At 35.0% G+C, this 27,292-nt stretch overlaps 1 protein-coding gene across 2 annotated transcripts; it reads right to left on the bottom strand.

Annotated features, from left to right (window-relative positions):
- Nucleotides 1–87: 87 nt before the first annotated feature.
- Nucleotides 88–27,079, bottom strand: LOC115449017. 2 transcript variants are annotated; one of them, XM_030176681.2, is made up of 4 exons: nt 26,927–27,079; nt 17,157–17,209; nt 8,677–8,749; nt 88–2,155 (listed from the first exon to the last, which is right to left on the bottom strand). In XM_030176681.2, coding segments are annotated over exons 2-4 (1,776 nt in total). In that variant the 5' UTR covers nt 17,159–17,209; nt 26,927–27,079; the 3' UTR covers nt 88–454. The 2 variants fall into 2 exon arrangements, with proteins under 2 accessions (XP_030032541.1, XP_030032542.1); XM_030176682.2 differs by lacking the exons at nt 17,157–17,209; nt 26,927–27,079 and having other exon boundaries at nt 8,677–8,958.
- Between the last annotated feature and the right edge of the window lie 213 nt (nt 27,080–27,292).

Genomic DNA, 27,292 nt, shown 5'->3' with positions numbered 1-27,292 from the left:
TCATATTTTTTGTATCTATTTTAATGAAAAGCAAAGAATATTGATAACTTTCAGTATCGTCACATTTACAAATAATACGACAAAAAATAGAGTTCTCACACATGATTTTTATTGGTAGGTATATAACTTACACTATTTCCTTACTTACGACTCTTTACAATATTACAACAGACGTATCGGCTATAAGGCAGATACAGGGTGCTTTACACACGAGTAAAATAATTTACAAACAGTCGAACACATACACCACGCTCACTAGACAACTAAATAAATAAGTCACACATCACGTTATTGCTGAGGTTCGACCGCGACCGCGACAGCGTTGCGCCGCCGAAGTCGAGCTATCGACGCGACGCCGCGCGCCGTCCGGCCGGGGCCGAAGCGCGCACGCTCTTTGGATCCAAGAAATGTTTATTGAACGTCCTCACGTCACACATGCCGCACCAAAGTTTTATTAGTTAGTGTGTTTCACGTAATCTGTCTCATAGTAAGCCGTTGCCCCGTGCGCGCCTTTCCTGTCGAGCGCTCGCACTCGCACGAAAAGAAATGCGGCGACCAGAGACGCTACGATCAACACTAATAGCAACATGACTAAACCGGCCACGAACGACGGCACTGACATACATATCGTCTCGGGATCACTCGCTGGAGACTGGATGACTACGGTTTCATTGGCTGCAGCGTTGTTTAATGCGAAGTTGACGTCGCCTGGTGCCACTACTTGGATTGTGCGACTTGTGTTGACATCCGTCATTTCTTGTGCATCTCGTTTATAGATACGCGTGGGGGTCGACGTGTCGCGTCGGAGCCGAACTCCAACTATTCTTTCTGGCAAATCTTCCACTGAGCGAGGGCGACCTCCTAATGTAGCCAGATTTCCATGACCTTCATCTTTCCTCTTTACTGTGTTGTAAACACCGCGGCGTCCTGGAGGTGGCGGCGGTGGAAGATTGACCTCGTCGTCTTCTCTTGTAGGAGCGGGTGATGAAGGACTAGGTGCGTTTGGTGTAGAAGATACTTGTGCTTGCGGGGGCGGTACAGCATCATCTCGTTTTTCGGAGAAGGAACCAGTTGCGTCTGCAGGATGTCTCGGGTCTGGGAATGCTGGAGGCACTCCATATTCAGCGTGTGGTGCTGGTGGCGGTGGACCATATTCGGAATGAGGTGAATTTGGTAAGCCGTATTCCCCTGCACTAAGCGCATTTCCACCTAGCAATGCACCGTAATCGGCACCGAGCCCACACTTTGGTTCTGGACAATTGTATCGGCAAACTTGAATTACGCATTGGAAGTGCACATTCATCGAATCAGGGAATTTGAATGCTTGGAAATAAGCAAACGAGACCACTGATGCTGAAGGACCGAAATTCTTTATTTTCTGGAATTTACTCATGATTTTAGGCCGCACCACGCATCCGTATTGATCAACCAACTGTATCGGTGCTCGTTTTCCATCATGAGCTACGCAGTTTCTGACTAACATATCAAATTTATTTTCGTCGTCTTTAATCGCGAGTACCATAGTCATCGTCTGACCTATTTTTACTATGCCGGACACTTCTGAAGCCCAAGGTCCCTTGCCGACCTGAATCTGCATCCAGCATTGCAGGTTATCTCCGAGAAAGTTGGCTGTAACAGCGTGTAACATATCCACTTGGAAAGGTCTAAATGTGACTGCTTTCTCGTAGAAATCGTACCACGTGCATCGCAATTTTCTTGCCTGATCCCATACTTCTTGGACGTAAGGGTCGTATTGGACAATGATCGTATTTTCGACGTATGAACCGCTGGGTGTCGGACTCCCGTAACTCGCAACGTTGTGATTTGCGGAACTCGACATACCGCAACTGTTGAGGAAGATTTCGAAAGTAGCACTCAAGTGTCCAGTGCCTGGTTTGAGATGCATGCAATGAGGGTCGCTATAGAATCCTTTGGAAAAGATCATGCCGTAGAATGGACGGTCAAATTCTATGTTAACTCGCATGTGAGTTTTTTCACATTGCACTTGTAGATGTTTTATCTTTGGACTGTCAGGTGTGGCTAAAGGCCATGGATCATCTGTGTGTGCTGGTGCTAGCGGTGGGCCGTATCCACCGCCCGCTCGATGTTCTAAAGGTAACGAAGCTGAGTCCACTGGAGCCTCGCATGTTGCATCCTGTAATTAGAAAAAAGACCTTAATTAATATCTTAATATCTTAATTTATTCGGCAAGGACGATGTTGTGATGATATTAGAATTTATCGTCGCAAAAAATATATTTTATTAAAATTGTGAACAGTTCATGCCATATCAACTTTTATTCATATTCAACTATGAGAACGCGACAGAGATTTGGAGTTACAGACTACGTTTAGCTAACTCAGTTTAGCGATAGCAAAGAGCAAATTCCTCCGCCGCGTCTCACTCTACATATTTCGCGAGACGTGAGTATGCGGAGCGTGCGGTGCGGGTTGTACGAACATCCTCGCCCGCAGCCGCAGCGCCACGATCTCTCGCGCCGCTCGTGCAGCGTTACTGCCGACTTTCTATACTGACAGATAGCTTGTTCAACCAATTATAATATTAATCAGCGCAATTATACTGACTAGATGAGTTCCACAACGGTTTTCACAATATGTATGTTGCGTTATAAGAATCGGTTTAACATTGTTATTTCTTTAGCATTTACTTTTTATTTGCATATCTAGACCTAGGGCTTAATTTGGTATATGAAATAATTAGAAACATCGTTATAATATAGTTTAATAAAGCCCTTGTCTTGTTGAGTAGTTACGATATGGAGCGAGAGCTAAGCAAGGTGCCGTCCGGTTTGTAATGGCAGTACGTGTGCAAGAATAACTGCAAGCGACAGCCGTCGGTGCTATGTCGCCGGGCGGTGCGTAACAACGCGAGAATTTTCTAAACCGGTTAGAAATTACCCACTGATCGACATTATCAGTTGCGGAAGAAAATTCCGGCCCATAAATATGCGTACATCTCGAACAAGGAGAGCTTTCTTCGGCAATCTTTATGTCGCCATGTGAAAAATATGACTTAGTTCACGCACACTCTTTGTTGCGTAGCGTTTTAAAAACGGCTAATAATTACATACTAATTCAGCAGGTTAACAGAGCATAACGTTAGAACTTCATTGCAAGCTCGGGTAGAGGGTGGTAACTCGTACTCCTACTGATAGTCACGACTATTTCAGTTCTTTAGTTTAATAGGGTGAACGTATCGTAACATATCGAAAAAATGAATCCCAAATAAATGAGGGTCTTACAGAAGATACCTTTCTATAATCTTTACCGCTATTACAAAAAAAAAATGTTTTAAATGACATACTCTAGCGATGTAGGTACTTATTACAATGTCAAACTGAGTTGTATATTGTAAAATTCACAAACTTCTCTACATACGAGATTTATCTATCCTCCGTAAATATGTTCAATTGTAAATGAGAAAAAGTTATTGTCATGGTAAATAATGTGAGAAATTGATAAATCTCGTGCGTGCGGCAGGTTCGCGAGTCGACAGGTGGGCCGCCGGCGCAGGTGAAAGTACATCCGGATTAAATTGCTTAGTACTACATCCGTTTACAAACAAACACTATACAGGGTGTAGTACAATCAACAGAGTCGATATAAGACCTCAATATTATTATTTAACCATATGTAAGTTGTATGTCATCAATATTGTTTAACTCAGAGTTATTTGGTTTTTTATTTACGCCGCTTTTAATATCGCCGATCCCAAACTTAATCTTCAATCCGAAGCCAAGAAAGAACCACTTAAAATAACTCATTTGTAACCTCGTCATAAAAAACTTAGTTCTTATTGGCCTATTTTTGAGATAGATCCAAAAAAGGGATTGAGATCGTTTATTCAAAATGGCGGCTTGTTGTTACAAAAACGACTACATACTTACATGATTAAACTTTGGTACTGCAGCTAAACAATACAGTTTAGGGATGTCATTTTTATTAATTTGGGTATTTCTTTTTAAATCCTTGAACAATGTAGATAAAATACCATTTTTTTAAAATATGAATGAAATCAAGTACAGTTTTTGTACGTAATACACTTAAATAAAAATAATTGTATGATATTGAAAAAAAAAAATCCTATCCCTCTACTGTAAGTACCTATTGAAATAAGTAGGTACAACATCAATGAAAGTTGTTTAAATGAACGCGAATTGAGTTGAACCGGATTTTTACTTATTCCTCTGTGTTTGTGATCGGAAGAAGGTCGTAGTTGTTTACATTTTTCATCCTTTGCATAACATACTAAAAACACACTCAATTGTTTAAGTCTCAGCAATTAATCCAATTTTGATTCTGAAAAGCTTGTTATTTATTAATGTGTGTAAAAGAACTAAAAGTACTCCAGTGGCGAAGGGTGAAATTCTCCGAAAGGGAATCCGTGAACATATAGGTATGGCTAGCAACATGTAGGTTGCTATATGCATGAATGCGATCTGCAAGTCGTTCAAAGCTTATTCGATTTTATATAAATTACGATATGGAAACTGGCACGAAGCGGGCTTATTTAGCCCTTTGCAAACTGTAAGTTAGTAAGTAAGTAACTACATTCTATCTAGGTATATATGAGTGACGTCACGGTTAAAAACATTAAAAAAGTTTTGAAAACATTTTGATATAAGTAATTATGCTAACAGTGTATGATTGGATTATTTAGTACCTAGTCCTAACTTATATTAAAATAAAGTCCTCGCCGCGTTTTTCTGTCTTTTTGTTTGCGATAAACTCAAAAACTACTGAACGCATGTCGGTGGGTATAGAGATAGTATGAGACCTTGCGAAGGATATAGGCCACTTTTATCCCGGAAAAATATATAACGTGACTTTTATACCGGAAAAACATCCATGCAAGCGAAGCTGCAAGTAAACGCTAGGAATTAGTCTTTTTTTATTTTGCACACTTTTTATAAAAGTATGAAATTCATAAACAATGAATGTTTAATATGAATTAATTTTATTTTGTTTTCCGTCATATTATATCACATTTAACGTTAAAGCGAACCAAACTATTGTCAACTTATTATACGTATTATTTTTATTAATAAGGGGGTTATAATTTTGTTGAGTTCGTAACTTAAACTTATATATATATATATATATATATATATATATATATATATATATATATAAGTTTAAGTGTATACTTAAACAATAAACATTTAAACTAGATCGGGAGGCCCACAACTCTCCCTGGCGTCGCGTCTGTCACAACCGGCACGTGGGAAGTGTGTACCTATAGTACATTATCTGATGATGCGTGAGCGAACTGACATCCTTCACCATTAGAAACTAACATACTTAATTTTGAATAGATGCATTCAGACTACGTAGATCGAATTGCAATGGTCCTATAAAGTCCTGTTTGTTATAATATTAGAATATAATTATTGAATACCGATTTAGTTGGACTTGTGATTAATTGAATTGTTATTTTACGACCCTATACAGATTTTTCTTATAAAAATAACTTACGAACGTAAATAACATTATTAAACATTGCGAACTAAGTGATTACTTTGCAAAGTGACGTAAATATTATACTCATCATGTTTAACTATGTAGTAAGCAGAACAAAAACTAGATACAAGAAATTAAATTAAGCTTTTTAAATATTGTCCTTGTATTGTTAACGATTTCGAACCCAGAGTAAATATACAAATGAAACTAAAATTGCTTTTATTTTATTACCTTGATGTCTCAGCTTTGGCATTTACATTCTAATAAGCATTCACCAATATTATCTATATATGTCAGTACAAAGTTAATAGGCCCTGAAAAGCAATATAGTTCTCTTTATTTGACAGTTGGAGAACGATATGTTCCTCCGTTTTAGCACCCATTATGAGCCTGATGGATCAATTGTCACGCCAAATGGCCAACAATAAGCCACATCAGACATTAAATCTGACCGACAAATGAAAGTGATTACCAGTTTACACTTTCTTTGACGAATTGCTTTCTAACATGAATTAGCGAGATTTGTTGTCACAACTCCTATTGGCGTTTTCTGACGTGTTCTCATAAATATGGTTTCAAATTAAATAGTTATTACATTGGTAATTTCATTTGCAGTGGTGATAAATCCCTTATGGGCTTAATATTACTTTATAGTTTATAATGGCATATAATTACCAATATAATGTATAGTGTGTATAATACATATCATTATGACAACCTCGTTCGCGTAGTCGTAAAGCGTACATGGTAAGAGTGTGACTACCGCGCTGCGGTCCTCTGTTCGAACCCTGGCCATGTTAATAATAATTGTAACTGGGTTTTTCCATCTTAAACAGTCAGTCAGTGCCACTCGGAGTCAGGAAGTTTGCGGTATGATAACTCCGCACCTGGCAAGGCATGTAAAGCCGTTGCTCCTGCACCTGATCTCTATCTGCTCATGTAGGATTGTCTTTTAACTGGACTATGAGAGTGAACGAAACAGAGGAGTGCATTTGTATATTGCGTGTACAGTTGTGCACTATATCTATTGCGTATCCGGGTAATCTCCGTTGAGGTTGCCGTCGTGGCCGAAATTCGGGTAGGCTCTATTTATTTATAATCATTAAGAAGATTTAAGAAAGCACTGTAGTTTTTTGCATTCAATATTTTGGTCACTAATTATTATTAACAATTATTTTAATATTAAATAAAATGTTTAAATATCGTTTAACTAAATCTCAGCCGAGTAAATAAGTAGTAAGCGTCTAATGTAACTATTTGTGGAATAAGCTATATAGATGAAATTTGAGTATAGTTCTCATGAACCGTACTAGATATTCGATGCAATTGTTGTCGATATAATAATAAATGACAAAGAATGTTACGTCATTGTTGTGAAAGATTTTTGATACGGCTTTTAGGATATTACAATACAGTGTTGACTGTTAGAAAATGAAATCGAATGCACGGAGCGATTATATCATTCGCGGACAAAACTGCAAAATATCTGAGCACGGTGAAAGTGTTTGCGAACAAATGGTTTTCGAGTGTCAACGACATCGCTTAACATTGTATAGTGGTTTGTATTACGTAATAATATTCGCTAGAAACTTAATAGATTTTTAACATCTTTTTATGCAACAAATAGGATGGAACTATCACTACAAGTAATGATCATTAACTAGATGAAACGTATAGAATTCCGAGAGTAATATTGATTGATTTCTAATTGACGATCAAACATTAAATCAATAGATCCGATGAATATACATATAAGAACACGCAGTTAGTTTCCAATGGTTCGCTGTTTTGTGGATCTGCTAACGGAATCATTAGCCTAGATGGTGAGAACACGAGCGGAAAAAGTTGAATAATGTAGTAGTGTAGAGTAGAGTAACGCGTCGCGTAGAGCACCGCTCGCGTCGCCCCGCGTAGCAAGACACCCACTGCACTACACTTGCTACATTATGCACGCTTGCATATAATAGGCATTATTATAATTGATATCCATGGCGAAGAATTACATTTTCCAAAAGAGAGCCCGACACAATTTATAGGTTCTAATAATATGCAAAAATTCGGCTTGCTAATCGTTCTTATGATAATTAGATTTTACATAAATTACAAAAGGGAACCGGCAGTTATTGGGTCATATGGACCCTTTGCCACTGATTGATATCTCCAATAATTGATACGTCCAAAAAAAACAATAAATTAGGTATTACTTTATTCTCTCAGCGTAAGTAAATAAACTGGCTTTAAAGTCATTAAAACGTATTATAATAAATTTATTACAATGCTATACCATGTCTTATACGTATTAAAATATAAACTTAATTATAATTATTATCTTTATAATTAGATTTTATTTAGAAGTAAAATATTTTAATGGTTTCATAAGTAATTAAGCCGCTAATAGCATAGTAGGCGTGAGTTATGAAGCATCACTTATATATTACTCGTAGGAAAGAAATACTAGCGTGGGAGCATTTAACTATTTTCTCACTTTTATCGTGATATATTTACTGTATTCGCATGTCTGTGAATTATTGGAGTAGAAATGTTACACTAAAGCGATTGCAGCTGCTATAGATAGATCGATAGACTATGTAAAATTAATCTAAGCGCTAGAATAGCATATCGTAAATAGATATTTTGTCTAAAAATTGTCTCTATATTAGGCATCAAGTTTTTGAATAGGTTAGCAGGTGCGTCGATTCACTTTTTTATTGTACTGAGGTCACGAGTGTTAAGAATTTTTTGGCAATTTTAATGATATTAAAAATGCATATGTCGCAAGGTAATAATAATTTTATTTCATATTTCATATCACTGACAGGTGTTATTTATGTGCTGAAGAAATAGAAATGATGTATGAGGTTTATTGTAACATTCATTCTAAGAATCATATTGTGACACGAGGTTTTAGTACCCTGTACTTAAAATAGCGACGGAGAATACAGCAAGATGGACTGTTATCTGGTCTGTTATATGTCTACAAGAATGTTCAATTCAACGGTATAGTGTTGGCCAGGTGACGTATCCACTGGCTTTTATTATAGCTCAGATTGTAAGTTACATTAAGAATCTAACATAACTTAGATGTCTTGAAATAAAATTATGAGAATAAGCATATTATTTTTTTGTGTAATTAGGGACATTATAAAGAAACATTAATGATTACCCTAGGTGTGATGAATAAAAATGAATTACTAACCTTCAAGAGGAGCGTAGCGAGCACAAGCAACAGTTTGATCCTCTTCATAGTCACAGTCCGATATGTCAGCGCCCTGCAACCAACGAGACACGTTCAGATGAGCACTAGCCTGGGGCCCGTCGCCGGCGGTTTGGCATCGGCGCTAGTGGCGCGGCGGCGCGTGCGCTGCACTCATGACAGCGCGTGTGTTCGGCACACTGGTAGGTCTGCACAGAGTTGCGCGCGCGCAGCTTCCTCTGGCTCCCCCCTAGCGCTACCCCACTACGCAAGCCTGACCCAGTGACCGAGTGCAGCAGCGCCGGAACTGCACTGGCTCGACACGCGACGTCTGCATCTTTCACTCCCGCACGCGCCGCGCGCGCCGCTCCCGTTGCGTCGAGAGGAAACCGCGCGTGGCCTTCACCTTATTACAATGCAAGGTCAACTTTGTTTGTATGACTTGCCAGTTGCCAGTTTTGCTTTCATTGTGATTATTTTTGTACTATTTTACCACTCTACATATTTTTAGAGAACTAGCTAATTCCTAGAACACTAAAAGCTATTACTTTACATTTGTAATCTACCTATACATGCGTTTACTCACACATTTATTGCCAAAAGTTTCTACTTTTATATTTCTATATGCGCCCATAGTAGACATTAGATAATTGGACTTTATTTCACCTTGACAGTAGATATACTGAGCGCAAAACCTTATAGTAAGCAAATCAAATATTATTATTTAAATCACTAAACAGACTTGCCACTTACACCGAGGAGCCCACGGTAGGCATGTACTCTGTAGGAGAATAAATAAGTAAACCAAATAAAGTTGCCTACAATTCCGAAAAGATTTCCTATATGACGCAATAAAACAAATTGGCACACACAAATGCGTTTAATGTAGCGGCTAGAGAGGAAGACGCGAGCGTTCTTACCGATTTCACTCTGCACTGTACTATAAGCACGCATCAGTTAGAAAGCACGCTAACTCTCATCTTTGATGCAAGAACTCTACCGAAACCCGAACGCTATTGTACCTATTGGTATGGACATTAAATAAAGAATAATATTTTATTAACAACGGTTACTGTACTTTGCAGCTAGACGTTATATAGTTCGGATGCAAGGCGCATCTTATTCGTAAATCGTCGACTGAAATGGATAAAAATTGTTCCGGCACGTAGCATAATTTACTGAAGCGCTGGCCAGTGATTGTCGAGTAGTTAGTCATTATTGCATTAGTTAAACGTTGGAATGCTTTCTATTTAGAGACGAGAGTGGAGACTATTTTTTCTCATCAACTGCACCCAACTGGTCGTAACTAGGCTGCTAGCGCTAGTTACTCTTAAGAAAGCGGGCCCTCGGGCATTTTCTATTTTCTGTAATCTGCGGCGATATTATAATAATAGACGCGATAGTGGATGCCGGCCGCGCTCAATTAAGCACCTCCGACAAGAAACGCTGCCAAATGTGGGCCAGCCGTCACCCAATCAAATGCAGGCCATAAATGTATCAGATCTTGTTTCAGACAGACGAGCCGCTTCCAATTTTTTGGTTCATAGACAAAATGTGCACGCGATTGGCCATTTAACAAATTATAAAAAAATATTCAGAACGTTCGTACCTATTACTGTTATTTAAAACACATTAAATATTATTGGTAAAATTTTGCAATTGGAACAAAATCGTGAGTTTTGACGCATTTTGTTGTAGTCAAACTGTCAAAAAAATACGCTTCCTAAAAAGCGCGCTCTTAACTAAATTCCTAAGCTCTCTAAATTGGCAATAAGTTAATTGTATCTATCAATTATGAACTAAATACGATTCCTTTGTATCAAACAAAGCACGAGCAAATTAATACACGTCTAAACAGAAAGGTTGCGTTTATTACGGGCACATAATGTTATTTCTTAGCGTGTCTTAATTTTGTAGTCCATCTATCTGTCTGTGGTTGAATAGCGAGATTGCGACTCGACCACGCCTCAGGGCAAAGTGTTATTTGTACGTATCTGCTTTATCCTTAATTGCTCTGTCAAAATGTTCATCAGTCCAGAGACCAGAGAACTTATTCAACATTCATTCATCAAAGTCCCAGTGAAAGTTTAACTGATATATTTTATCAATTGCACGTAACTCTCCTTCATAACATAAATGATATTAAACGGACTTTAATATGTTAATCATGATTACAATAATATGTTTAGCGAAAATAGTCGTAAAAGATGCTTATAATGTATGAAACAATTATTTGAAGTTTCGTATTACAGAGTTATTTCTATGTAGAGTTAAGCTTAGCGACTTAGTGCACTATCCGTGGGACTGAATCTTGGCTTCTAATAAAGAATAAAGTAAGAAGCCATGTGCAGGTTTCACACGAGATGATCGACAAAAACTGAGGTGATTCGCAAGTTTGTACAGAACTTTCGTTTTCTGCCTATCTCTAATCTGCAAGTCAATGTGATCGATATTGAGAAAATGCGCACCACAATTATTATCTTCATTGAATCGGCTTTTTGTTCACCATAATTTTGTGTAATTATATAATTATAAATGTTGATTATAGTAAAATAAACTTTAATGTAAAACCAGTCTCTTATTACTTCGTCACGTTAATTGTTCATACAACCAACAATTCGTATAAATCATTATAATCAATACCAAGCAAACACTGGTAGTGTGTTCGTTTAAAATTGTTTGTGTTGACTAGGACTATAAAACAGAAATTATGTACTAATAATAATAAGGCTGATATTTGCAAGAGCTCTATCACTTATCGTTATCATAAATTAATATCTCATCACTTCATTGTATAGTCGAAATAAGTAGAACAAAAAGCGTACTTTCTTATTTATTGTGGTACCTGTACGCAGATACAAGCGAAAAGCTGCAACGTATTTTTTTTACAAAACAGATCCAATGTCTGGGTAATGATAATATTCTTTATTAATAATGAAAAAGTAGGTAAGAATAAAGGATTCATTTTGTTAAGTTAAAATATATATAGCATAAAATGTTAATTAATGAAATTAAAATTATATTTTTCCAAGAAATATATATGTATGTTTCATGATGATCTATAATCAATGTTAAGGCTATACGCATCTATATTCTACATTTTTTTACTCAAATGCACTAAATGTAATTGGAGTGGAACAAACGCTTTGAATAAAATTCGAGATGAATTACAAGTATTCGTGAGCAAGTCGAAAGTAACGTACATGAAAAGTTAAGCCGTGTGTATATGAGAGAATTATAATTTTTAGCAAACTTGTAAACACGCCTAGTAGATACTGCATCTTAATTGGATTAGTCTTGCTTTTTGACAAAGTTATGCTTTCATCGCTTTCATAAACACAATATATCTTACGCAAGAACTCTCTAATTACTTTCTTTTGCCGCAGTTAGTTAAACAAACGCAATGTAACAATATAAATTAGGGATACATTTTACCAAGTCACTTTCGGCTCTGATTAACGACGCATAGGCGTGAGCGTTGTGGCTTTTAATTAGACACTTACGAGCTGAAAGTTTACATACATTAATGTATGGGATTCACTAGAGAAGATTACCTTCTCTTCGCCATTATTCCTCGTAGAAAGCGACTCACACTGAGTACCCACCACGAATATAATATTATCAGTACAGAATCCGAGGAAGTACAATCCGTTGCTTGCTTATTAATGCAAGTCATTGTTATACGCGCTTTGGAAGATTTCACTCACATAAAATTACAAAAACGGAAAATAATCTGACTCCATTCATGCGTTTCTAAGTAAAGGCATAATTTGTAACTACCTCGCTTGGATGATATTCTTGCATTAATCTGTGAACACACGTAGAAAAGCTATTGAATTTGTTTTACCGACTTTCGATTCTTATGAAAAACGACCGTTGTCACTTTTATTGTTATGAATGCCTTTTTCATCCGTTGTGATTTTCACTCAGAAGGTCAACGTACAGATTGCATCTGAGCATGTGAAAATTCTGTAGTTGTTTATAAAGCTTTCTCACGTTGCATTAACCAAAACAATATAATTGCCTCTTGATTTTGTGTCTGTAATTATAAATAACATTGTAACAATAATCTGGGTGAGAAAATAGCTAGCAGAGGCCTTGAAACAGAGGGAATCCTTAAAATAATGCAAGCAATGCAATCGGTAATCGAATAACGTTGTGTTTGGCCCATTGATCTAATAAAGTTGAATGCTTGCCTCGATACCTCGATCGTGTTAAATGTCTCACTTGATTTTCACATCACGCAGCGAAGAGTGGCGTAGCATATTACAATAATTGTGCAGAACTTATTTAAACGTGAGAATTGTCGCTCATATATCATTCCAGAATAATATTGGAATTGTCTCAACATAAATCCATTTTTTTCAATGTAATTTTATATTCATTTGATAGCGTAGTCTTTAACGTACACGTTCAGGCGAGCTAATCAGTTCTATCATATAAATCAATTACTATCACTTATCTTCGAAACTAAATGATTAGAATTGACCCTCTGTCACAAAAGGCCGAAGGCTTTTGCAGTAGCGTTTAGTTGTTCCTGTAAAATACATTGTTGCTTCGATATATGTATTGATTTTAACAAAATATAAACTGTAACACTTCTGAGTATAAGACTATTCATTAATAAATAAATTACAGTTATTTAAAGTCTAGCAGTCTGAGTGTTAACCTTAATGCGCCGTTGCCAGATTTATGGCTCTCGCTAGTTACTAATTGGTTTTAGATTTTCCCATGTAGTAAGAAAGTACTAGGTTGAAAACCTTGTGTATGTGTTACGAGGTTTGTAAATCATGTATAAGATGTATGTATGTATATTTTCGCCAACAACCCGAAGATACTGCTTGTAATAATGTAATGTAATATATCAATGCGTCAACGGCTGCTTGTGTAGGAATAAACAAAATTCGCAACTATTTTAAAACAGGGTCAAAACTGACTTTTTCTATGGTAGAAATTATTATTTCATGTAACAATAATTAATAAATTATGTTTAGTAAACTGTTTAAATTTAATTTGTAATCTTGAAGAGAAAAAAAAATCTTAACCAGCTTTTAAGCAGCGAACGATACAAGTTAGCAGTCATGTCAAACTCCACCCACTTGTGCGACATTCCATCTAATTGCATGCGCAATTGATGACACGTGTGTGACAAGTGTACTTGTGGTTCAACCACGTATCTTCCGTTGGTGACGTATTGATTAGTCAGTTTGATGATGAGCGACGTAGGCTCAAGGTTACACAACACTTTCACCGGTGCCCGTAGTTCATTGCTCTCCGAATTCTGCATCTCTGTACTTTTGGTATCAATGGTCCTACACGCCGGTTCCTACCAAGTGTTTTCAACAAGAAACAAGTGAAAATATTCCTTAAGTTTTCAGCAGTAGTGGTGAGATTGGAATATGAGAAATGCTATTCGTTGACGTTTACGTTCAACGCCCGTGTTAATGGTAGCGAGAAACATAGCGTGGCCCACTTTCTCTTTTAATCTCACGTGGTCTCTGTCTTACGTGAGAGCTCCCAGGTATGGCGAGCGAGATGACTATATCTGAAACGTTTTGTTTGGGAAGCTGGGCTCGCTTTCTTCGCCGCACTTGGCAATGGAGTTGTACAAAATCCGGTAACTTTCGTTAGCGTACTGTGATTGTGTCGATTCTGAGAGCAGCGCTAGCGCCGGTCCGTCGCGTTCAAATTTATATTTTTTTATTGCGTAACTATTACTCGATTATTTAGTAATAGAAAGTTTTTATTGCATCATTTCTTAACTAATATTTGGATGTAATGCTTAAAGGATACGAATTCCCGAACTAAGTAATATATTAAGCTTCATACATACTCATTAAACTTTATTTTGTGTGTCTGTATTTATAGGCTGACCAGGAAATTAAAAAAAACTCCCCAAATGTGGTAAAATATTGAACTAATTTCTAGTATTGACAACTTCAAGTTTTAGACGAGTACGCCAAAGTGGTGCCCCAACATTAAGTTTTAGTTACCTGATCAAACTAAAAGATTTAAAATAAAATTAAAACATATATATTTTTTTTGGAATAATAATCTATAGGTGAAATAGTAAAATCACAATCACATAAAATACTGGCAGATTAGCTTGGCTTGACGTGTATTTTCTTCTCCTACGCTTCTTAGTAAATTAATTATATTAATGAATAAAATAACAGATTGGCTACAGTCAGAGTACCTATAATTTAGAAATTAAACTGTGTGTTACAAGTGAAGCTGTTTTAAATGTATAGACCAAATATAAAATGAACGGAAAGCCCTACTATGTCCTTTGGCAATGATCTAAATGGTCATAAAAATATTATACAAAATAGGCACTAAACATTCAAAGATAAAATAATATGAAATGAGTACGCGCGCGGGCGTCACGCCGCTGCGGCGCAAGCCGGAACTTCCGACTGGAGAAAACGTAGAAAATTATCAGATCAGTTGAGAGTGCACTTTTCCCTACATCTGATACTCAATATCACATGTCTTCTGCGGTAGTTTGTCATCGATATTAGTTTAGGTTTCACTTGAAACTACGTTTTCAGTTTATTTTATTTCTAACTATTTTACTTTATTTTTATAAATTTCAATTTCAGGAACTCCACTTTTTGTTTAAATAAACAAACTATTACATTATATTTTTAAATTAATCTAGGTACTTAGCGTCGATAATTTGAATATCAGAGCTAAGAATATTATAGTGCAAATGCAGTAGATATAATACCTACTTATTGACACACAAGCCATCAGCGATGTGATCAAAGCCATTTAGATAAACATCAACTGACCCAGTGATGCTATCCGGTCTAGGCTGGCACATGTTATCGAACCACTCAGGTTTAAAATATGCAAATGGAACTACGCACATATAGTTAAGTGCAATTCATTACGCAGAGTCGCAATGCTGTCTCAACATTTAGCCCCATTAACCAGTTTTATATCGTAAGATTTCACATAAATAGTACAATTAAGGCGATACCTCAAGGTCCACTTTCATACATTTTGTTTCACCTTTAATCTGGGTAACTAAACAAGTATTGGCAACCTTTAAAATTTCGTCATATTAAATTCTACGTCCATGATTGGTGATTAGTTCTCGCAGTTGAAAGAAAAACGTAAAAATAATTAATAATCATGGATATTTCGGCCTTTAAAATTTAATATGACGAAATTCAATGTTCAATGAAACGTTTAATTCTAGCTAGGCGATTTTGTGCTTTAATTAGCAAATACTTTCGTGACTACGCTTAAAAAATGTGTTTATATTAGCTCATTTAAAACTATATCCTTTATTTATATCAAAGATAATGAATAATCATAATCAACAAAAAGCTCATCAAAACACGTTTTACACAGTAAACAATTGTCTATAATAACTTGTAGCGGTCAGTTTCCCTTAGTAAATAATGTTCACGCGTTCTACTGATAGAAAAAAGATTTATGTACTGACTGCAAGGCGTGCGGCGGAAGAGAAAGTTATTGGCCAAGGACGAGGGCGACGCTCCCGTTCGTTGCGTAACATCGACATCATAATTCAAGATCGCGGGCACACTCGTGCGCTCGGGTTTGCTTGCTATTATTTATTGATTTATAAATAATATAGGATATGATTTTTATGTTAATTTATGACTTAGACTTTATTTATTTATTAGCATTATCATATTGTGTTTATTTATTATCCAGGTCTGGATATATATTTTTTAACGAGTGACAATGTTTGATAGTCGGAATTATTAAAAAAAAATTACATAAATTAACGTATTGTAAATAATTAATGGAATTCACTGCTGAAGTAACAAGGTTAAAAAATTTCCTCTTGAATGTCTTTTTAATATTTAAGTACAAAATTAATTATAATAGCTCTCAGCAATAACACATTAGACTCTACTACATAATATAGGCTATAACATCCCATAATTATTATATCTCCAAACATGGCCGAATGCGTTCAAGTTGCGTAATCATATGGCTAGTTATTACGGCCATGGGAAGTCCCCTTCATGACGAAACCTTTTCGATTCAAGGACGTTGACTCCGCTTTCAAAGTTATTACATTATTATCTAAGGGATTGCTTTCACTTCAAATTCTTTGAACCGGACGCCGTCGCGTTGCCTAATATCGTTTCTTATAGTAATTATATACATTTCTTTGATCATGAAATGTTTCGTAACCTTGTGTAAATATAACCATATAATCTCCGTTTTTATATAAATACAATGATTGATGTAACAAATTGATGAACATGAAAATTAGGAAATAAGAGAAATGTAGGAAAACTGTCATAACGCTTCGAATGAAAACTAAATTTAAACAATAAGATAATTAAATAAAAACATCTCTAGCCAAAAACGAAAACATTAGCTTAATTTTTTATTTTGAATAATCATTTCTATGACTTTTCACAAGGCTAGCCTTGGGAACTAGAGAAATAAATTACTTGTAGTTTGATTATAATAGAAAAACGTAATATACTTACATAAAGATTGCCTCGGTGTCATAAATTCACGTTTAGTCCTTGAACTTGAAAACCTGAAATAATAAACGATAAATATTAAATGGTTATAAAAATAATTACTACGTTTATTACTTTGTTCGAAATATGTTCGTAGCAAATGAATTATAGCTCGCTACAAAAAGAGCTTTAGCCGCCTTGCTTTTCGGAGTTGCCATGAATAGACGGAATAGCATTGGAATTACAGTAAATGTTTGATTCGATTACCTTGTTATGTAACAAAATTGATGCGAGGTTTTATATACGAAAAATGCATGTAAATTGTAATGTCTTGGAATAAGGATACGAAATTATGATATTTTAGTGTATGACGTCATAACAGATAGAAACAAACATTTAAAATAATCAAGTGATAATTCACAAGGAATACACATATCATTTTAGAAATGCCCTTTGGATTTGAACCCGCTGACATCCGTCTCGGCAGCTCGTTTCACACTCAGCTAGGCTATCGCCGCTTTATTTATTACTCATTATGTATGTAACTTATGCATATAATACATGCTTTTAAACCCGCTGTCTTCAAGTCTATAAATAGCATTGTCTGAATAAATTAAGGAAAGCCTTAATTTATTACTAACAGTGCAATATCTACTATTGTTAAAACTACAACTTAATTATGCGCATATTTTTTTATGTAATTCGTAGTCACAAATAAGGAGAAGTATGTCATGGTTTGACCTCTTTCGATCATAATATGGATTGTTATTGTTTTTGATAACAATTTCTTTGTTTGAAATTAGTTTGTTTGAATATTGTATACGCACTATTAAACTGGTTTCGTATGCAGTAGCACGACAAATGAGCATTTATTAGTTTTATTATAATATACAAAATTATTGCGGTAGCTAAATTATAACGTCTTATATATTTCTCACATCATGACGGTATTTAAGTAAATAAGTAAGCTCTCGCTCTTTGTCGTAACTAAAACGATCCTAGTTAGTAAGGTTCAATGTACGCAATTAACCTAATCAATCTAACACCTACCACTATTGTTAACAACAAGCTAACCTTTCCAAACGTAGACTGACACTATCGAACTAAACAATAACATATTAGCATTACATAACAATGTATTATATGTCTCGATGCATTATATAAGTACGCCATAAAGAGAGAGCCCATTGTTTCATTATGATGTCACAAATAATACTTAGGTTGTCATTGAATCGACGAAATGAGTTATCTATGTCGGTTGTGGTGAAATCGTCCTTGCGATAATAGCTTGAACACAATGGACTATTTAAGTGATAAGCTGCCTTCCCGGGGACAGCGCCAGCGGAAATACGTGAAAGTGAAAGCACATAACAAAGGCACTAGATTGCTTGTTGGAATTTAATGGTTGTCAGTTTCTTGTTTTAATATTTAAATGTTTGTGTTTAGAGCTCTTTTGTAAAAATCATAATAATGGGTAAGCGTATTGAGTCTTGAGATAAATAAATAAAAGGTCTGTAAACAGTTGTTAGATGAACAAATTTTGAACTTAAGATTTGAATTTGTTTAGAATTATAAACTCCAAAGCTAGGTAATCACAGATATTTGAAATGTAAAAACAAAGAAAATTCTATCACTGTTTCGGTGATCAAAGACAAGTTCTTACTAATATGACTTGAATTATGACTGCATGACTAATGAGGCATGATGACAATAATGTTTGTGATCTCATGATAATTTAAAAGTAAATATAACTATTTTTTATTCGATACGTAATTTGGTATTCATGCGCACATCTAAAATTTGCTGACGAATGACTGAATGTAATTCTGAAGATCGTAAATACGAGATGAAAGTGGTGAAATCTTTAGAAGCACTCCGAGAAATCGCAGCCATAATAAATAATGCACCAGTTAGAACGAGAAGGCCCTTAAACTGCCCGACTGGTTCTAATACACTTGGTATTCGACCAGAAATATGATCCATGATAAAAATCTGAAGTGGTTCAAATAAATCTCTCTGCGGTTACTGCGGGAAACTTATTTTTAAGACGTTTGATTGAACCAATAATGACGTTGATGGTTTCCTTTCTTTTTTTACATTTTCCATTCTAGTGTGGAACCATTTATTTATATTGCATGATAGTTTTATCATTAGTAATCATGTGCCACGGTATATATCCTGTAACATTTTTAAACCGTGTATTACTTTCAGTTATTTTGGAGATTTTTTTGGGTACCTACCATTTTTTTTGAATATAGAATTCTCGAATGTAAAATCGATTTTTTTGTGGTTTGCCTATCAAATAACCAACCGTGCACAAGCAGCTGCGGTTTGATCAGATGTGCCAATCTCATTAGATTGTAATATCTTTATTGGCGACCGAATTTATTTATTGAAATTTTGATGCTATCTTTATTATCCCTTTAATATTATTAAAACTTAAAACAAATATAAGTAGTTATTATACTTATTAAATATTGAACTTTATGCTACTTTGAAAAAGGCTATGGCGGTACAGTGAAAAGTGTCTATACAAACGATACAAACGCGCGCGCCCAACCACATTTTCTTAATCTTGCGGCGAAGTTGTTATATGTCCCACCGACTAAACTCATTTGCCGGAACATAAAACTTCACATCATAATTGGAGCACAATAATTTGATATACTTTCTCCAATCCAACGTTTAAATAATTCATAAAAATTCAAACACATGCATGCGCAATTCTAATTAATACTTTCGGTTTCTTGAGAGTTTTCATACAATTTCTATTGTTACATCTTTATTTTTGATATCGTACACGTTTGAGCGATATGTTGACGTTAGAGGATAATATATTTCGAGCGAGCTGAAAGCTTAGTCGTTGAATTGAAAGTTGTGTAGTGGAGTAATGTCGTGGAAACTGTCATGGGACAGGTTATCCGTGTTGACGTGTAGGAGAAACTTTCGAGTGTCCCGCCGATCACTGATAGATGGTATAACAAAAGTGAAATCAGTTAAATTTCCCCCTAGCGCGGAGCTGTGATTGGGAGCGCATAGGGGCGCTATCATCTCGTTAGGCGCAGCCGACATACGGGCATAGCTCGTTTACCATTCTTGTTTATTATTCATGACGTTGTCATACTGATGATGTATGGTGGCACTTTCCACCGCAATAAAATATACACCACTTTTCCCGTATTTGTATCTTACAGCTCTATATTTTTATTATATTCACTTACTACGTAATAGTATGTAGCAAATGGCAATAAACGTCTATATAGGTAAATTGTTACGTAAAAATGAGAGACGACAGACGTTAAAAAAGTAATTTGCTATACACTTTATTACAGTACCTTTTTAATTATAGTTCTTATTTATTATAATATTAATTGATAGAACTCTATCAACACCAAAACAGCGTTGTTTAGATTTCATACCTCAATAGCAATATTTGCAAATGTATTGGAAATGCTGAGATATTTGATACGCAAGTACTAATGCAAACAAACGTTTGTACCGCACCTGTAGGCATTGGAATCAAACTAAACAATCAATGGAAAGCTGTTCGCATAACCGCATTCTTCAGAAGTTCAACCGACACAAAAGAAAAAAAGTTACATCAGCTTACTGCAAAGCGGATACAAAAAAATGGGCGTGGTTTAATCGCGTAATGCGAAATTTAAATTGACTTCCAGATACGTTTTATAAAATATTACACATTTTCATATTATTACAAAATAGATTTACCAGATTTTGAGGCATAAAAGAAACTAATTTACTGTTTAGAAATTGTGAGTGAAGGTGAAGTCATCGATATCATATTTTGTGACAAAACCAATGACTAAACTTAAGTAAAACCATGTTGAGACTTGTTTAGCGTAGAGTTCCGTAGCTCTATTACTGCTACAAACGGAAAAATATGGAAAAAATTGCTAAAATATGAAATGATAGAAACCAATGAATTGTAATGATTTATGTTATTATAGAAATAACACTAATCTACGCGCAAATTGTTTAAGTTGGTTTTCGCAAAATTGTGTAAATATCATCATATTATATTTATAATTATAGCAAAATTAAATGAAGTTCTATTTCATAAATTAAAATCTCATTAAAGAAAGCGATTACAATAATAAAACAAAGTAAATGTTTAATTCGTATTAAAATAATAAATCTATCTTACCTATTCTAATTTCTCTTTATGGTAAGTTAAACCATGTAATTATGCCGCACCAAAAACATTGCATTATCAACTAATAGTATAAGTAATTTTATTGTTTAATACGGGATCAGATAAGCTCACGTCGCATTATCTGAGAAAAAGAAATGAGTTCTACTTCCGAACGCAACCTGAGTTATAATTCTAGGGCGAGCGTGCTCCCGCGCTCTATGGAAACAATGCAAAAATGTTCGAGTGAAAATAATAAGCAAATGGAGTAAGCACATTGTCATTCACGTTTAATATCACTTCTCTTTTCTAATGTGTTTTTGAAATGTGACGGATGTATTAAGCTTTCGAATGTAATTTGTGGCAGGCCTACCGCCTACTAATGGAATGTGCAAATAGAAAAAAAATTAATGGCGGAAGATATGAGATTAGCCTATTATATACTGATCTCACTATTAGAATCAGTAACATTATAGAATGTTGAATGGAATCTCTCTCATAATTATTAAACTAATGTATGATATTTGATGTATGAAATTTGCTTCATTGATTCATAATAACAGTATAACGAACCTAGTTTGATAAGTATTTAGTGTTAAAATTAGTTATTTTAACACTAGATACGTATGTAACTTAAATGGAATAAAATATTTTTTATATCAATAATATTCACTATAAATAAAGTTTAATCTAATTATTCACAAATAAAATGCTCATAAATAAACGGAATACAAAGTAAGCTCCCTTATAATGTATTCCACCGTTCCTAATACGTGTTTATGCGTAATTACACACTGTTTATGCTGATAAGTGCGTAGAACCAGCTTGTCCAACCTAGTAACCACTGTGCCACTCAACATACCATCCCTTCGCAAATCCTAGATCTGGTTTACGTACTAATTACTGCGAGGTAGTTGATGCATCAGTTACGCTTATCTCAGCTAATTTACAAATTTTATAGTATCATAACTTTAGTTACTGTATACATTTTAATATAGAACAACTCAGCGTATGTTAAAATTGTGTCTAGTTTATATTAGCAAAAATATTTACACTAACAGTCATTCATTCATTCTAATCCAATTTTTTTACGCGAATAAACATCATGACCTAATAATCGGAACCGTTTATCGTAGTAAATTGCTACATGTTAGTTGTGCAAATAATGTGTTGCGTGTAAACGTGGACTCGTACATAGGAGGTACTCGTTTAAATGACAACAAGGGTATTAATCAAGTGATCAGGTGTTATTGAGAGATGGGCAGGTAGGAGCGGCCGGGGCTCCGCGGCTGACACACTGACTCGCTTTCCACTCGCCGGTGACGATACCACGCGACTCGTCTATGCTTTACACGTGCTTAGACATTTCTTATAGCTGCGTGAGTCGGTAGTCAATAATAATTAACTATCAAAATATTTTGAGTTCATTTAAAATTGCAATAATTTGATATTGCCAAGTAAATTAACAAAATTAATTACAGTACGTGGAGTAATCTACGAAACAATAATTTGAATTGTATGGCGCTTCAGACTATCGCGTAAAAAAAAAATCTTTTTGAAGGATATGCCTACATGTAATAAATAAAGTCCACCGCTGCATCTCTCCGCCTGTCTGAACGCAATAAACTCAAAAACTACCGAACGGATTTCGATACCTATTTGGTATGGCGATTGTTTGAGACCCTAGCATAAACATAGGCTTTTTATTACCGGGAAAATATAGCGGGACTTTTATCCCAGAATTATTTTACCCACAAATGAAAACCGCAATCAAAACTAGTATGTAATAATTATGATACAAGTATAATTAATTTAAAAAGTCTTGACGTAGATACTACTTGAAAATCATAAACACGAAAGATTTTGCAAATGTTTGGATGTTAAGATGCTTGTAAGAAGTAAACGTAGAAATAGCAATAGTTTTAGCACACAGATAAATCAAATCCCTAAATAACATATAGGCCACTTTTTATATCTAAAAACGCACAGTGGCCTTTTGTTTACACGAGGACTTAAGGTTATAGCTTAAGGTCCATTTTTCATACATTTTGTTTCACCTTTAATCTGGGTAACTAAACAAGTATTGACAAGTAAAGAATTTAAATTCACGTCTAGTTAGTGATTAGTTCTCGCAGTTGAAAGAAAAACGTAATAATAATTAATATGCATGGATATTTCGGCCTTTAAAATTTCGTCGTATTAAATTTGAAACAAAATGTATGAAAAATGGACCTTAAGCTATAACCTTAAGGATTTAAATTCTCTTATTCTTTATAATATTGAAATTAACATTCAATGTGGTCAAAATTGGGTTTCTATTAAATAATTATTTTATTTCTACATAATTTTCTCGTCTGAATTCTAATTCTACATGCATTTTTAATTTAAGCAGTTGTAATTAATTGTCTTTACTAATTCTACTCTCCAGACTATAGTAAAGAATCAATATAGATACAGATTATAGTAAAAAATCAATATGTAGGCAAATATTAGTAGTTCCGAAGGGACCCGGATGCAAGTTGCCCGTTCAGGGCATCCATACAAGTCTGGCTGAAATGTGAGAAGCATCAGTGAGCTACGCATGTCAGCTGTGGCTAGCAGATCCGGCATGCACTTTCTGTCACCACTCTGTTCACATCACATGTTACACAATCACTAAATATTGAATGAAATGCAAATGCTTGTATACATAATTCATTTATATATATGTATAGTTTTTGTATGATTTCACAAAACCGGTTATTGCTGAATATTTTAAAGCATGTGCATAATAGGAAATAGCGTCATATTGCTAAAAATAAAAAATATGCAATAGGTACTTATGAGATCGAATATGTAAAAAAAATGCAAGGCGGTCTCTGGTATTTGGATAAAAGAAATAAAACATGTAATTTATTGCATTTTGCTTCATGATTGTCTTCTCTATGTAATAAAACGACTCATACAGATAATTTTACTTTAAAATCGTCTTTACGGAAATAAAAACTGGATATGCTCATTAACGCTTTCTCCGATATTTCCGTTATATTCGTACATTATCTCGTAAACACGAATTCTATAAACCCAGAAAGTGAAAGCCGTAATTAATAATGTGTAATAAATACTTATTCATAATATTACGGTATGTACGGTAGTAAAAGTGATTGCTGTTTTCTAATGCACGGTAATAAATGCATATCAAATGATACACAACATTGGGCGTCGAATGCTGTTACGTAACGCAAACCCGTTCGAGCGATTTCCAATTCATCTCACCGTGTGATAAACGATAGAAATTTATTTAAAAGAAATGTAATGATGTTCGTGCTCGTGATACTTCAAATTACATACCATGGTCTCGGAACAGATCGTACGAGTATTTAGAGACAATTTACCAGTAGTAAACAAAAACATTTTATAATAATTTTTATGTTTACGCGAATGTTAGACGTTAAAATTAAACCATTTATCGCATTTTATCGCGTTTTTTATATTTTAATTTTCTCTCGACGTTTCGAAGACAAGAAAAACATTTTAAAGAGTTATTCCATAGACTCTTTATGTTTTCCTTGAACATTGCGCAATTTTGCAATCTCCAAACACGGGACATCGCCGTGACGAAAACTTACAAAACCATAATGCACAAACAATAGAATGAAGCGTTAATGTTGAGTGCGATTTCGCAACACGCTGGCTGAAGTAATATGCGTGTGCTTTGTGAGTCCACATCCGGTGTGTGGCAGATAACTTTAATGGAGACGACAGTAACTCCATTATATTTTGCGACTGTAGAAATTGTACAATTCTTTTATAAAGCCATACAGCTTAGTCTGTAACCAAGAAAGTTGTTCATGTTGATGCATTGAAACTCGATTGGGATATAACCAATGAATGACTAATATCTAAGCTTTGTATGTAACAACAGAATACAACTATATACTATAATCTTTATTATAACTATGACAACGTTTATAAGGGCTGGGGTAAATTATTACATTTCTGCTACACGTGGATGTTGCTCAAAATCCCAGCATCCCAGTGTTTTTACCCATATTTTTCGAATAGCTGACGTAGACTACATTATGGAATAGTTTAAAGGTCATCTGTTACTATCTATCAAGTTTTTACAGTGGCGCGTTGTGGAGACTTTGAGCCTTAAGGTATAACAGGTGCGGCTGCACCCTAAAATTATACATGGAAACGTAAGTACTAAATCGACTCAAAACATTATTTATAATTAAATTCAATTTTATTTATAAAATAAAATACTATTTAAAATAAAGTTGTATAAACAAAATTTACTTTAACTAGTTAGAAATATTGCAATGTACCTAATACTTAATTTGTTTTATAAAATAAAGATAGTAGGTACTAGTATTGAGTTGTTAAACCAACTTTGTGAATTCACAACTGAGACTGCGTTTTTTTCCCCTGCAGGTGATACCCGCCCAAAACTTACTGCCGTAATGCGAGAACAAAGTTTACAAATGGGCAATAAGCATTTTAAGTAGTTTGTCTAGTTCTTATCGGAAAGAACGCAGGAAGATTTAAAGCGAAATATGAAAAAATCACCTTGTAAACTATTTACTACCATTTCACATACATATTTAACGTAAAACGAGAAACTTTACTTGTACACCTATAAAATGCGAGCGGTGTGACGTGTGTCCCACTTTCCACACACCGGCTGTAGAACATGTCGCGTCTTCAGATGACTCGTACTGATATTGAAATAAAGAACAAGTTACCATGCGTTGCGAATGTACTACGTTAAAATGCTTTAAAAATTGTCAGCTACGTGTAGTAAAAACGGTTGAACAAATGCAAATTGCGCGCTTCAAATATCCGCGATATGAGAGATAATTTCGGGCGGTGGGGCTGTCGGGTGAAAGTAACATTATGCAACTTTCTACAATTGTACAATTCGGAGATAAGGAATGTAACGCATAATTACGTGTGTATTTTTTTACATATTCAAATTAAAAAAAATAAATAATGTGCGCTACTAATTAATTAATCTAAATTGTAAAATATGTGTACAAGACATTCTATCTCTATATGTTTACTGTTTACAGAGAAAATTAATGGAAATTGCTGTATGAAGTATCGTGCCTTGTATTTTATGATACTTGCTCATTTATCAGTTAGTCAAGTTAACCAATAGAGCTTATTGATGTGAACAAGATTAATGTACTATTCAATATAATGCTAATTTGATATTAGTCATAACTTTAAGATACTATAGATATGAAATAGGTACTGTTGTAGACCGCAGTAGATATATTTTAGCCACAAATATATTTTCTAGTCGCTTTGTTTTTTTTTTATTCACAATTTTATTAATGAACACACTTATTATGTATGAACACACTTATTATGTATGTGAGCTACTACTCCATATAATACTCATTAATAGGCTTCTAATACAGAAGTAGTACCTACTTAAATATCCGTTTTATCGGACTTCACCAGAACTTTTAAGCACTGCGATGTCGTATAACTTATAATAGGAGACTTTCAGGCATGTCTTTCTGGTACTTGAGAGGCTTGAAATTTACTTCTTTAAAAGTTATTTAAATATCACAAATTAAAATAACATATTAAATAATTATAAATACCCTGACTGGTAAATCCAAACCACTCACACAAAAAAATCCAAAAATACCTTATCAGGCGAGTTTTCAACGAGAAGAAACAGACTCAGGATAACAAGACAGCTACCGATCACTGTTCCAGAGTTCACAACACAGTATCACTGGTGAGTTCACTTTCGTTTTCGCGGGCGCGTGCTCGGTGTGCGCTCGCGCAGGCCCGGCGATGTCGGTCTCACTGTCCGCGCCGCCCCACAGCCCAGATGTTATATACGCGTGAAAGTTCCGCTGCACTCGCCGGCTTCTATCCCGGATCAGTGTTTTGGCGCGGATTTGGATTTTGAAATCCTTTGATGACGTCCATGAGTGGGTGAGTTGAATGACGAATGTTATTGCAAAAGGTTTTAAGGTTGGAAGTACATTGATAATTCTTTTTGATT

This window comes from Manduca sexta, chromosome 25 (genome assembly GCF_014839805.1).
Source record: "Manduca sexta isolate Smith_Timp_Sample1 chromosome 25, JHU_Msex_v1.0, whole genome shotgun sequence".
Classification (NCBI taxonomy): Eukaryota; Metazoa; Arthropoda; class Insecta; order Lepidoptera; family Sphingidae; genus Manduca; species Manduca sexta.
The sequence above is the reverse complement of the archived record's forward strand: the minus strand, read 5'-3'. Positions and strand labels throughout refer to the sequence as shown.